The following is a 12,972-nucleotide window of genomic DNA, read 5'->3' on the forward strand; positions in this document are numbered from 1 at the left end:
CCGTGGGCTAGCTCGTGGGGAGATGCATTCTGAGCCCCAGCAGTGCCAGCCTGAGCCAAAAGGCCTCACTCAGTGAGTGTCCCGACCACTGTCTGCTGCCACTCACATGCCAGGGCCGTCAGGAGCACGGGGCCCCCGTGGAGAATGGACACGCACACACACACACACACACACACACACAGATCCGATGCTCCCTGGGTCAGACTAGCACAGACATGCTCAACACAGACACTCAGCACAGACACACGCAGGCCCGCAGGCCCAGTCTGACCCACCGGCTCCCCAAAGCCAAGAGCAGTCCAGACCACGCCGGCCTTTATTCTATTACAACAGGGCTAGGGCCAGGGTAGTTCATTCTCAGGCTGCGTCAGAAGGTGCAGAGTTGCTGGGGGAACACAGACTGCACCCCAAAGTGACAATAAGTTAGGGGGAAAATTTTCAAACTGTTGTCAGGCTGGAGCCAGGGCAGGGCACCAAGTGGGGCCCCCCAGAGCCACTTCCAGCTGCCCAGCTCAGCCCTCCCAGGCAAGGCTGGTTCCAGGACAGACACGGCCTCACACTGAAACACAACAGGGCAGGGGAGAAAGGGAGGGGTCCTGGGGTCAGGTCAGTGGCGCCAGCAGGGCACCCAGCATCACAGAGGATGGGCCTGAGGTGGCGGGCAGGGGTGGGGGGTGGGGCTCCTCTAGGGGGAGTGAAGAGCCTGCAGGCCGAATGCAGGGCTGGGGCGGGGAGGGCCTCTCACCAGGCCTCAGTTAAGCTCTTGCAGATTCTCATAATCTGGAGCTCCCTCTTCCTCCTCATCCTCCACTTCCTGGGATTTCAGGGTTGCTACGAGGCGAGAGGTGGGGAGGCTGGTCTCTAGCTTGCAGGCCATCCCCCCAAGCCCAAGGCAGCTCCCCCAGCTTCCACCCCCGTCACCTCACACACCATCGGTCCTGGCCGCTGGCGGCAGCTCCTGGGACACATTCACGTACTCCCGGCTGCCATCTGTGGGGACAGGTCAGACGAAGAGGTGGCCACACAAAGGGGCAGGCCACACTGAGGGGGAGAGGGCAGGAGGACCCCTAGACATAGGGGGAGGGGTGTGGCTGTCCCAGGGTGGGGTCAGGCCACACCGAGAGTGGAGTGGGGCAGAGGGGTTCAGGGCAGGCATGGGGAGCGCCGGCCACTCACCCAGAGATGCTTCCGCGCTCTCCTCGCTCTCGGGGACATTCACGTAATCCTCACTGGACTCCACTGCAGGAAAGCCGCGGGGCCCACACGACCCCAGCACTGTTACCAGAGACCCTCAGCCACAGATTCCCAGAGACCCCCCCAACCTCAGGTGTCCAGGGCTCCCCAAGGGCAGACACCTTGCATCAGCCCCCCAGGATGCAGCGAGAGCACGCTAGCCTGGTAGTGATGGTGGCTGGATGGGAACGCAGGTGTGCAGACAGAAAGGGCTGGCTACAGCAAACGGAATCATGGGGGAGCAGGAGGGTCACAAGATGACACACTCTGGCATGGCCCCCAGACTGGGGAGCAGGGACGGAGGGCAGCTCAGGGCCACAAGAGTTTGGTGGCATGTGTGGAGGGAGAGGACATACTCGGCCCAGCAGGCACCGCCTGCCCTGGCCCCCACTCCCTACCCACCAGCCACTGCCTAGCCAGTCCTGTCATAGCCCCTGTGGCACCCATCACTGTCCACGTTATGTGGTTCTTTTCTGTGTCACCTTGTCTCTCCATGAGCACGTGGACATGGCGGGCTTTGGAGACAGGCCACCCCAGTTCCAGCACCAACCAACCATGTCACCTCAGACAAGTGACCTAAGCTCTCTGTGCCTCAGCTTTCTCATCCGTAAAATGGGGCTAGGTACAGTCCCCGATTCACGGGATTGTTGTGAGGATCACAGCAGAGGATAGGAAAATGGGGCCTGTCACCTGGTAGGTGCTTCCAAGTGTCTGTTAAACAAATAACCCGCTGCCGTCACACAGAGGGGACAACTGAGCACCGCAGGGGCAGCAGCAGGCCCAAGAGCTCCTGGGAACCATGAAGTTTAATAAATTCACACACTTAAAACTCTTAGCGGGGCAGGAAGCAGATCCTCAATAAATGCTGTCACTACAGCCAGCCTCGTTAACTGTTACGTCCCTGGTATCAGCCCAGCAGAGGGACCCAGTAAGTGAATGAATGAATGAATGAATGCAAGCATGAAAAAGGCACGTGGACAGACACTCTGGAGCTCAGGAGAGAGGTGGCAAATTAGGTATCTGGATTACAAATGAAGCCAGAGTGTGGAAGTGATAGCCCAGAACAAGTATACACAGAGACGAGAGAGAAACAGAAAACAGGATCCCCAGACATTAAGGCAAGCTCAGAGGATGCGACCAGGCGAATGACACCATGATGAAGGCAGAAAAGCAGCTCAAAGGAAACTGAGACAACACAGGAAGCAGAAGAAAACTTACACACACACACAGCTTCTAATTAAATTCCTTAGAGATTTATAAGATGATATGGCCTGCATGAAACAAGAACAAGAGGCTATGAAAAAGGAACATGTGGAGACCAAGAAAGAGCTTTCGGACAGGAGAAATGAAATTTTAGGAGGGTTGAAGAATCAAGTCAAGGAAATCTCTTAGAGAGTAAACGGAAAAGACAAAGAGAGAGGAAAGAGAAGAGAAAAAGTAACAAAATCAGAGGAGCAGAGCAGGAAGCCCAATATCTGAAGGATAGTAGTTCCCGAAAGGGAGATCCAAGAGGACAGGAGGGTAGCAGTCATGAAAGAAATCGCCGGAGAGAGAAGAGTAAGGAGCCCATGTCACACAAGGTGGCGGGGGCAGGACCACCGGACTCACTGGAGAAGGCGCTGTCTCGCAGGCCAGGCTTGCTGGGCGCGGGAGCTGACACGGCAGCCGTGCTGGCCGCCGAGGTGCTGTCGGGAAGCACCACCCTGAAAGGGAGTAACAGGCAGGTGAGCAAGGACTCTGGCTGGCCTCAGACCCACCTCCCACCTGGCCACTCACAGGTAGCCCTCGCTGTTGTGGTAGTCGTCCTCATCCTCGTTCGCGTCCTCACAGGGTGGCTCTGGGGGTAACAATATAGGGGTCACCTAATCTGGGACAGGCTCCAGCCTCCCCACCCCGCCTGGGCACCCAGGGTCCCGGACGCACCCTCGTTCTCGTAGCTCGCCACACTGTTGGCTTCCAGGAGAGAGCGAGAGGGAAACTGAGTCAGCTCAGGCAGTGGGGGGGTCCCATCTTCAACCCAGCCCCAGCCCCAGCCCTCAGAGACCCTCTCCACATGGGACACTTACCACCATCTGAATCCTGCCGGGAAGACGGCATCCGGTGGGAGCCTCCGGGGGGCTGTGGGGATCTTCTGGGAGTCAAAGGTCAGGGGTCATGCATTGGGTGGGGCTGGGGGTGGGCAAGAGGAGTTGCAACAGGGAAGGAGGCCCCCAGTTGGAAGTAAGGGGATAGAGTAGGAGCTGGAGGGGAAGGGGTTTAGGGGCTACTCACGGGATGGGGACCAGATCCGGCTGGCTCGGGGGTAGGTAAGAGCTGACAGGCGGGTAGGGGGTGGCAGGTGGCCAGGGAGCAGGTGTGTCTGAGGACACAGAACCAAGCTTGAAGGAGGGACTCTAGGCATCCTGCTCCTAGCCTGGTCAAGGCCTCTGAAACCCCCATGCCCTGGACACACCTGGGGGGCTCCCATCTGCCCCCAGCCCAGCTCAGGTCAAGGCCACGTGGACAGTCCCGGGGATGGGGGCGCCAGACAAAGGCACACTCTTGCTCACATGCCAGGGGACCCCTTCCCCTACACCCAAGGTGGGGGACCCTCCATGTACTCACAAGGCTGTTTGAGCAGGATGCTCCTTGGGTTCAAACTGGGGGGAGAGACACAGCTTGCGTGTGGGGCCGAGAGAGGCCCAACCCTGCCCCACCGCGGGGTGTTGAGGGAGAACCCCAGGGGGACAGGGCAGACTCACCTATCTGAGGAGGCACTGTCGTATGAGCCTGGGAAAGAGATGGCCGGTGAGGCAGGAAGGGGGTGCTGTGGGGAGAGCCTGCTAGAGCCCAGGGGGCTCTGGGTCCCTGGGAGCAGGACAGGCAGGGACAGCGTTGGGTGGACAAAGGGGAGCCGGTGAGGGCCCCGTCGGTAGGCCCTAGCGTCCAGCACACCACCAGCTCCCCTCTCACCTGGCAACTTGCGGCAGCGCACACACAGGGCCAGCAGCAGCACGGCCAGGAGTGGCACCAGCAGCAGGCCCAGCACATAGGGGACCAGGACGGCCCCCTCCATCTGCAGGGGAAAGCTCGGACCAGGCTGGCTGCACCCCACAGGCCCCTCAGGGGCAGAGCCACGGCAGAGAGAGGACTGCGTCCAGTGGGGCACAGAGGCCAGGGAGGCAGCAGGCTGGGGTGCTATGGGGAGGCAGCTGCCCCGCCCTGGGGGTCCCTGGACCCCCTCCCTAGATGGGCTGAGTGGGGGTCGACGCTGGCTGTGGGAGCCCTTGGTCCCAGGGCAGTCAGGCCAGGCTCTGGGCTGGAGTCCGGGGCTCCAGCCACCCGCTGCTCGGTCCCCGCACCCCCGCCGTACCTGCCCCTCACTGGCGCCCGCCTCCCCTCTGCCCGTGGCAGGAAGCTGTGGTAAGCGCCGGGTGAGGGCAGGAAATCATCGGGCTCCTCAGCTGGCTGCGCCCGCCCCTTCCCACCCCCACCCAGCCAGTGGGGAGGGGGTAGGGGGAGGCCCAAGGAGCCACCTCCAGGCTCTCAAGAGGGTCTGCTGGCCTCCAGGACAAGGGAAAATTCAGGCACAGTGGGAGGAGAGACCCTCACAGGCCGGCCAGCAGCTGTGGCCTCCACATCCACGGGCTGAGGAGGCAGCAAGCCGAGAGGCTCCGGCAGTGGGAATTGTGAGGTGCAGAGGGCCGTGCCCACCCCCACCTCCCCGAGGCCTGCGTGCCAGCAGGGGCAGGCTCCGGGGAAGCACGGGCATGACTCACGGTCACACCGAGACAGCTCAGAGGACAGTAGTCCTCCCTCTCGATCACCCAGCCCCGAAGGGCAGAGACTCACCCAAGGCCCCACAGATGAGACCCAACAGTCCCCGGAAGCCCTGGGGGTAGAGACAGGGCATCCCCTACAGTCCAGAGGTCAGAGGTCACTGGCACCCAGAGAAAGACTCAAGCAGGCTCTTGGGGTCTGGCTACAAATTTTATTCCATTACAAATAGCACCGAGCCCCTGGGGCTGCCCCTGTGGAGGGGATTCTGCTCCTGGACCCCCACCTCCTCCTCTGGGCTCCCCATGTAGTGTCTGGGAGCTAGGACATGGCCCACGGTCCCTCCTGGAAGCTGGGCCAGGCCAAACATTTAGGTCCATGTACCCCGTGGGGCAAGCCCTGGGCCACTGCTGACAGATATGCACACAGGTATCCAACGGCCTCTCAGATGAGCACACTGGACACAGGGACCCGGGTGGAGCGGCCTCGCTGAGGCACCACGATCCGGTCATCCGCGGGCCCTGCCTCGGGCAGCAGACCTGCGGGGGAAGGGTTAGAGTCAGGGCTGAATGAACAGACACAAAGCCAGAGCAGGGACAAACAGATGTTGGAACACAGATGGGGCAACAGCACAGTCATGGACCCAGACAGGCCCAAAGCTGAATAAAGGGAGAACTGTGGACTGAGGGACATAGACGGACAGACAGGCAAAACCAAGCAGCTGGGCAGGGTGCAGCCTCCAACTGACCCTGCGCGTGCAGCTGGGCCTGCCGGCGGTCGCCCTCGATGAAGATGGCGGTGCCCAGGAAGGCCGCACCGCCCAGCGCCCCGACGAAGGCGCAGAGCATGAGAGAGAACTGCAGGGCCCGGAACTCGGACAAGAAGGAGGGGGGCCAGTCCCGGCGCAGGCGGTCAGAGATCTGCAGGACGAGGGGGGCAGGGGAGTCAGGGAGAGACCCAGGGAGGAGCCCCCAAACTCCAGAAAGAAAGGAAAATGGAGCCTGGAAAAGGGAGGACAGTTTGGACCACCAAGGTGAGGTCCTCCCTGGCCTCACTGGTAGAATCTCTCAAGACAAAATCCTTCCCCTCCAGCTGAGGACAGAAGGTGAGTACAGGGGACACGGATGCCGGGCAGTGGCAGGAGAGCCCGTGCCAGGTCCCCTACTCCCCACCCCATCCCGGCCGAGGGGCAGTGCTCACCAGGCCAATGAGGTAGGGGCTCCCAGCGTCACCCAGCAGGTGGGACAGCACAATCTGGAAGGCCTCGGCAGTGGACCGTCGCGTGGGGATCACCACGTACTAGGGGGAACAGGAGCTCAATGGGGCTCTTGGGAGCTGGGGCAGGGGGCCAGGTCAGGGCCAAGGCTGGGGTCAGAGGTATGACTGGGGACACAGGGCAGGCCAGCGCTGTGGGCCGGAGCCTGCAGTCAGCCTGGGACTGGGTTTTGAGGAGGGTGGAGGCCACAGTCTAGAGCCAGTGAGTGAGGCCTCCTGAACTAGCCTCTGGGCTAACCACGGAGCTCCCCAGCAACTCACCAGCAGGATGTCAGCCACGATGGCCCAGTTCATGGACAGCAGTGTCTCTCCAATAAAGATGAAAATCTGGGGGACGGGAGTGGGTAGGGTCTTATCACAACAAGGCCACACACAGGTGTGCACCCATCCCAGGCTCCTCCACTAACTCCTTAATCATCACCACACCCTTGTGACACGGGCGCTACTGTTAATTGCATTTTACAGATGACAAAGCTGAGCCCAGAGAGGTTAGGTTGCTTGCTCAGTGTCACACAGCTGGGAAGGGTCAGAGCTGTGATTCAAAACCAGGCATTCCACTGAGAGCAGGCCCGGAACCACCATGCTGGCTAACCCCAGTCCTGCCCTGATGCACTTTTCCCCCCCTGGGGACCCAGAGCACCCCTTTTGTCACCTGCCAGCTACTCACATAGGTGGCCACAATGCTACCACGGGCGCAGGCGAGGGACAGGAAGAGGAAGGGCGCAGAGCCCAAGAGGCCAGCGGCACAGACCAGCGGGTCCGCCCGGGGGTTGGAGCGGCGCAGGCGGCGGCTGATCTCCACGCCCAGGCCCACGCCCAGGACCCCGGTCAGGCAGGTGATGAGCCCAAAGATGAGACTAGAGGGTGGGGAAGGGGTGTGGGGGCCAGTCCTGCCTGCACAGCCCCCAGGCTGGCCCCCATGGCCTGCAGAGGAAGACGGCCCATCCCAGCCGCCCCCACAATTGGGTCCATCCTGGCACAGCACCCCAAGGTCACACAGCCCTGAGACGCAGACGTTATCCCGTGGCATGTTTCCCAGACCAGGAAACAGACTCTGGGAGAAGACGTAGCTTGTGGAGTTGGGATTGGAACTCCATGCCTGGGTGTGAATCATGGACCTTCTTCGTTCCACCCCTGCCACCTGCAGGCCACCTAGCCCCGCCCCCTCTGGGTACCTGTCAGAGGAAGAGCAGGAGTCTCCAGGAAGGCAGGGTGGGGTCTCCCCCAGGACCACACGGGAACGCAGCAGGAATGCGGGAGCCCACAGAGCCAGGGAGCCCGTGACAAAGGCCACAGCAGTGAAGCCAAGGGAAGACAGGACGAAACTTGGACTGCAAAGAGTTGGGAGGGCGGAAGTCAGACTCCACTAAGGTGTTGAGGCAGGAGGTTGCCTCTCTCCTCCTTTCTGGTTTATTTTTCTTTTTCTTGCCCAGGGTCCCGGTATGTGAGGATAGAACCAGCAGATGGGAAGCCACCAGCAATGACAACATGACCCTGAGGGGGGTGGAGCCCTTCCCCTTTGCCTCTGTACATAACGGGGAGTGGGATCACATGCCCAGTCCCACCAAGAAAAGGACAGTCTAGCTTATTTCAGGAAGGTCAGAACACTGGGACCACATGAAGGCTATCCTGGCTCCCAGGACCTGGGCCTGTAATTCAAGAAGCTGACACAAGGGGACAGTTGTGACTGAATTCGTGGCCTTAGGGTGGGCCAGTTGGCAGAAAAGAAAACAGTGAACATGCCCACTGAAATCTCAGAAGTCAGCGCCTCCCCGGGGGCCTCAGATGTCGGTCTAGAAAGAGACTAAACTCACTTTCTCGCCAGAGCCCTCAGATCCGCCCACCACGAGGTGGGGCTCAGGGGTGGCGAATCTGAGTGGCGCTCCACAGCTCCCCTCGGTGGCTCCCGTACTACCAGGAAGAGGAGCAGAACAGCCACCACTCCTAGACCTGGTGTCACCTGGGGAGAAAGTGGGCTTCAGGACAGGCAGAAACAACCCCTGGGGCAGGGGAAAGTGAGTGTGTACAGACAACTCAGGCCCCAAGACCTCAAACACCCACGTGCTTGCTCAAACAAGCTGACCTGTAATGGGGGGAGTGTTGCTACTGGGGTCCACCCTATTTTTGTAAGCCTAACTTTGCTTCCTTTTTGGTAACTGCATCCTAATTTTTGTTTGGGAAACCACTCCCCCAACTTCTCTCAAGCCACATGGTTCAAGGAGGATTCTAGGCTTCGCCAGTGAGAGTACTGCTACCCAGCCCAGCCTGGATGACTGATTTCACAGCAGGCACGTGAGCCACATTCATCTAATTAGACACTGTCCCAGGACTACAGCTCAAGGATCTGAGGTGCTGACATTTCTAAATGGGAAGATAATTATTTGAAGCTTTTACATGTTTGACAATGAAGTTAACACAGAGGAATGTTTGACAATGAAGTTAACACAGAGGAAAGTAAAGCTGAGAAGAGGATGATTGAATTCCCATGACGGTGAAGGAGCCTGGATCCGGCTTTACCTGAAGCTCACCCTGGGACTTTCCATGAAGAAAGCCAATACAGTCCCTTTTGGGGGCTTACAATGGGTTTCTGTCACCTGCAAGCAAGAGTTCTGTCTAGCACATGGCTTCATGGTGAGGGCAGCCAGCTTCCTGCAGAGTGAGCACTGACTCAAAAAGGGGGTGTCTAAAGGTAGGAAAGGGGGATCAGTGAGAATGGCACTGACTTGCCCCAAGCCATGACTAGACTCACCCTCAGAGCCCAGTGCCAGTCCCCGGCCACATCCTTCACTTTGGAGCCTGCAATATAACCCAGACCACTGTGGGGGGGAGGGGGAAAAGAGGGGACAGCCAGTCAGTCAAGTCCCCCATGCCAGGCCCACCTGCCTCCCCACCAGGCCCAAGGCCCCCTCACCTGCCCACTGGAATGGCGAAATAGAAGACACTGAGCATTCGACTCCTCTGGTCGGCCACAAAGAGGTCAGCGATGAGCGTGGGGGCGATGGTGGAGTAACTGGCCTCCCCGACCCCCACCAGGCCCCGGGTCAGGAGCAGCAGCCAGAAACGCTGGGGAACGAGATGCGGAGAGGTGGCGCCCTGCCTGCCCTGCAGCGGCCTCCTGGGCCACCTCGCCAGCCTGCTCCAGAGAGGCAGCAGGGACGGCAGGAGAGGCCTGGATTTTACAATTAGACAGACCTGAGCTTGAATGCCGGCTCCACCACTGACTAGCTGTGACTCTGGGAAAGTAACTTAACCTCTCTGAGCCTCAGTTTCCTCATCTGCAAAAGGAGGATAACAACTTATTCACAGAGCTATTGTAAGGACTGACTGGATAATAAGAGGTCTAAATAAGATACCCTGGTAAATAATAATTTTAGGTGGGAGATGATTTGTCTATCAAAGACACCTGAAGCTAAGGACGGGTACATCACCCATGTAGGTCCTGGGCTGAGGACAGAGTTCTGGGCACAGTGAGAACTGACAGAGGAGACTTCAAAAGAACAAAGAAGCACCTGCCAGGGAGGGAAGAGGAAAACTGGAAGAGTGTGGCGTCACAGAAATTAGAAAAGAGTTTCAGGAAGGAGGAAGTGGGTCAATAGCGCCAGAGGCTCCAGAGATCTAGCACCAGGAGGACACTGCAGACTCTGGAAAGAGCAGGGTCACAGAGCAGTGGGTGCAAGGAGTGAGTGGGAGGTGAGGGAGGGATCCAGGGGGCCTTTCAGGAAGGCGAAGAGGGAGAGAGGGGCAGTCCAGGAAAGGCTTTTGCCATGGCAGAGAAGTGTGAGTGTCTAGGTACGGAGTAGAAGGAGTCAGTGGTCGGGGAAGAGGGGATAGACAGAAGGTTCTAGAAGAAAAGGAAAGGGGGTGGGGTGGGCAGATTAACTCAGGCCAGGAGGGGGTATAAGATGGCATGGGCCAAGGAAACTGCAGAGGTCTCCAGGCCCAGTCTGAAATGACTCCCAGGAGCAGCGGCAGAGACTGGGGGCATGGGGGTGGGCAGAAGCAGGAGCCGGCTTGGGGCCTCACCTCTCTGGGGATGAAGGATGACCCCAGTGTCACCAGGGACCAGAAGGCAATGCCCCCGCACATGAGATACTTCCGATTGTACCTGTCACCCAGGTAGCCAAACACAGGTGCCAACACCATGTAACTGGAGATGAACACTGGGGGGAAGGAGAGAGTCACAGCCGAGCCCCAACGTCGGTGCCCCTACCCCACCCCCAGCTAGAATGACTAAAGCAAAGAGACGCCCACCTTCTTCTCCCTGATTGCACATCACCTACATGTCCCAACCCCGAAACCCATCGGAGATTCCTGCTAGGGGGACAGTCCAGCCCCATCTTCAACGTCTTTCCACACTTTCCATTGTAGAATGGATGGTCCTGCTAGCTTGTCACTTCCTCCCACCTAACCAAGAACAAACTCCAAACACCGTAACTTTGGCCCTCAATGCCCCATCCAATCTAGCCCCTGCCTACCTCTCCAACCTCACGGCCACCCACTCTCCCTTCCTCTCTCTGCATCCCAGTGGCCCAACTGCCAAGGTCAGTACCATCTTTGGGGTTTGGGCAGCTGCTGTACCCTCTGGAACATTCTCTCCTCTCCCCTGAGCTTTGCAGAACTTAGCTCCTTCAGGTTCCAGCTCAGATACCTTCCCAGCCCTCCACACATCTGGTCCCCCTCTATCACATATTTACTCTGTTTCCTTTTACACAGCACTTATGACTATGGAAACCGTTTCATTTTGAGGGTTTTACAGACTATTGCCCCCTCATGCACAGCAGAAGTCGGCTCCCAAGGCAAGGACCTTGCTTGTATTGGCTATGACCGCGCTTCTATCACTTAACACATAGCCTAGCACAAAACAGGTGCTCAATAAACATGCTGAATGAAAAAGTGAATAAACAGGGCTGCCTAGAAAGGTCTGCTTTTTCCCTAATTCAGCAGCTCTTCAGAGGTATGCAGACCTTGCATTCTGATTCCATTCTCATTGCTCCAGACTTCCCCCTAAATACCTCCAGTTCCTCATATGATGGCCTGGAACCGTGGGGAGAAAAGAATACTGCAAAACCTGGTTTCAAATTCCTGTTCTGCCTCTAACTTCTTGTGTGACCCTGGGCAAGTCTTAACTCTTCTCCAAGCCTCAGTTTCTTTACAAACTGTAGATAACACTACCCACTTCCTCTATAAAACAGGAATAATAACACCTATTCCTCGGCTGATGTAAGGATTACAAGACAATGGGCATAAAAGGTATTGGCAAAGTCCTGTAGTTGTTCTCATCACTTCCTCCAGGGCTTGGCACATTGGGTTCTCGGAAACGTTTGAGAAATGAATGAAGGAGGGAAGGATGGGAGGCCATGGTTCTGGCTTTGCCTCTCCCGCAAACCCTAGAGTTCTGAACAAGTAAAATTCACCTCTGTTCCAGACACCCTCTCCTGCCATTATTTGTTGGGTGCTTACCATGTGCCAAACACTGCACTAGGCACTTCAAAGGCATTTCATTTAATCCTCACATCAGCCCTAAGAGATGACCTGTGTTATTACTAGGTCCATCTTATAGACAAGGAAAATGAGGCTTAGAGAGGTTGAGTGCCTTGCCTACCCTCGCACGGTAAGGAAGAGCTGAGATTTAAACTAAGGTCTGTGTTCACCGCTACGCTAAACTGACTCCCTCTTTAAATGTGGTGTCCTGGCTGAACAGGACCCGCCCAGAGCAAAATGAGGGCTATCACCTCCCCCAGCTCTGGCCACTAAACCCTATTAATGAGGCCCCAGGCAGGCCAGCACATGGCCCCAGTTGGGGTCCGAAAAGAAGCAGAGCCGCCCCTACTCACCGGTCTGGATGAGGCCAGAACTGCTGTCTCCGATACTGAAGAACTGCTCGATGTCCGGAAGGACACCTGGGAAGGAGACTCAGGGATAGGCCGGCGAAGGAGCTCCACCCACGGGACCCCCTTCCTTTCTTCCAGTTATCTCCCTCCCAGAAGTTTCACCTACCAGCCACGGTGAAGCGGTCCATGTAGTTCAGTAGGTTGATGTAGCACAGCACCGCCACTATGAGAGCCGAGTGGCCTGGAGACAAGCCTGTGATGCGCCGCAGCCCCTCCCGATCCGGGACCTCAGGCTCCCCGGACTTCGGGTTCCCCATGGACCCTGGCAACCCCGGGGTGCCGGGCACCGGCCGGTCCTCCGGGTCATCCGCCTGGCTGAGGAAGGGCGCGGTGTCGGACCCGGCCATGGTCCCGGGGGGGCCGCGCCCGCCCGCGCTCCGGTCCCACCGACGATCTCACCTGCAAAGAGATGAAGATGGAGGGAACCCAGGCGAGGGAAGTGCACCCGGAGACCGGTAGGAGCTTGTCCCGAAGCACAGAGCACGGCTGGGAAGAGACCCGGGCCCTGTCACGCCTCCCCATCTCAGCTGACACACCGCGCGGAGGGGGCCTGTGGAATTCAGGTGGCGTCGGGCACAGGGGAGGGCTGCGGAGGGCCCGATCCCCCATCCCACGTTAAGGCCACCCCTCACCCCAGGTAGGAGCCCACTGCACTCGCTGTCGCTCAGCCCTGGCGCTGCACCGCGGCAGCCGCCATGTTGCCTTGGAGCCGGTCATGTGACACCGGAGCCGGTGGGAACGCGTCCCAACCTACAAGCCCTCCACACGTGACCGGCCGCCTGACTACAGAAGCTTCTTGGGTATCTCGCCGCGCTCC

At 58.6% G+C, this 12,972-nt stretch overlaps 2 protein-coding genes and 1 non-coding gene across 6 annotated transcripts; all 3 read right to left on the bottom strand.

The window, feature by feature from the left end:
* Positions 1-298: 298 nt before the first annotated feature.
* Positions 299-4,585, bottom strand: LAT (linker for activation of T cells). Its single transcript, XM_045542862.1, is given in 12 exon segments — positions 299-559; positions 746-831; positions 931-990; positions 1,177-1,239; positions 2,842-2,936; positions 3,010-3,094; positions 3,097-3,186; positions 3,300-3,364; positions 3,505-3,592; positions 3,838-3,872; positions 3,975-4,002; positions 4,186-4,585. Coding segments are annotated over 11 exon segments (792 nt in total). The 5' UTR covers positions 4,289-4,585; the 3' UTR covers positions 299-559; positions 746-751.
* A 604-nt stretch (positions 4,586-5,189) lies between these two features.
* Positions 5,190-12,875, bottom strand: SPNS1 (sphingolipid transporter 1 (putative)). Of its 4 annotated transcripts, none has more exons than XM_045542863.1 (14): positions 12,788-12,875; positions 12,555-12,705; positions 12,262-12,470; positions 12,099-12,164; positions 10,288-10,424; positions 9,176-9,327; positions 9,014-9,080; positions 8,079-8,224; positions 7,440-7,595; positions 6,932-7,121; positions 6,526-6,591; positions 6,190-6,288; positions 5,738-5,909; positions 5,190-5,528 (listed from the first exon to the last, which is right to left on the bottom strand). In XM_045542863.1, the coding sequence occupies exons 1-14, from the start codon at positions 12,870-12,872 to the stop codon at positions 5,434-5,436; spliced, it is 1,791 nt and encodes a 596-aa protein (XP_045398819.1). In that variant the 5' UTR covers positions 12,873-12,875; the 3' UTR covers positions 5,190-5,433. The 4 variants fall into 4 exon arrangements, with proteins under 4 accessions (XP_045398819.1, XP_045398821.1, XP_045398822.1 ...); XM_045542865.1 differs by having other exon boundaries at positions 12,262-12,466; positions 12,788-12,853; XM_045542866.1 differs by lacking the exon at positions 12,555-12,705 and having other exon boundaries at positions 12,262-12,554.
* On the bottom strand, positions 7,695-7,842 carry LOC123633747. The gene has a single exon (XR_006733754.1). It is a non-coding gene; the product is annotated as a small nucleolar RNA SNORA57 (small nucleolar RNA).
* Positions 12,876-12,972: the final 97 nt, after the last annotated feature.

Source organism: Lemur catta, chromosome 2 (genome assembly GCF_020740605.2).
Source record: "Lemur catta isolate mLemCat1 chromosome 2, mLemCat1.pri, whole genome shotgun sequence".
Taxonomy (NCBI): Eukaryota; Metazoa; Chordata; class Mammalia; order Primates; family Lemuridae; genus Lemur; species Lemur catta.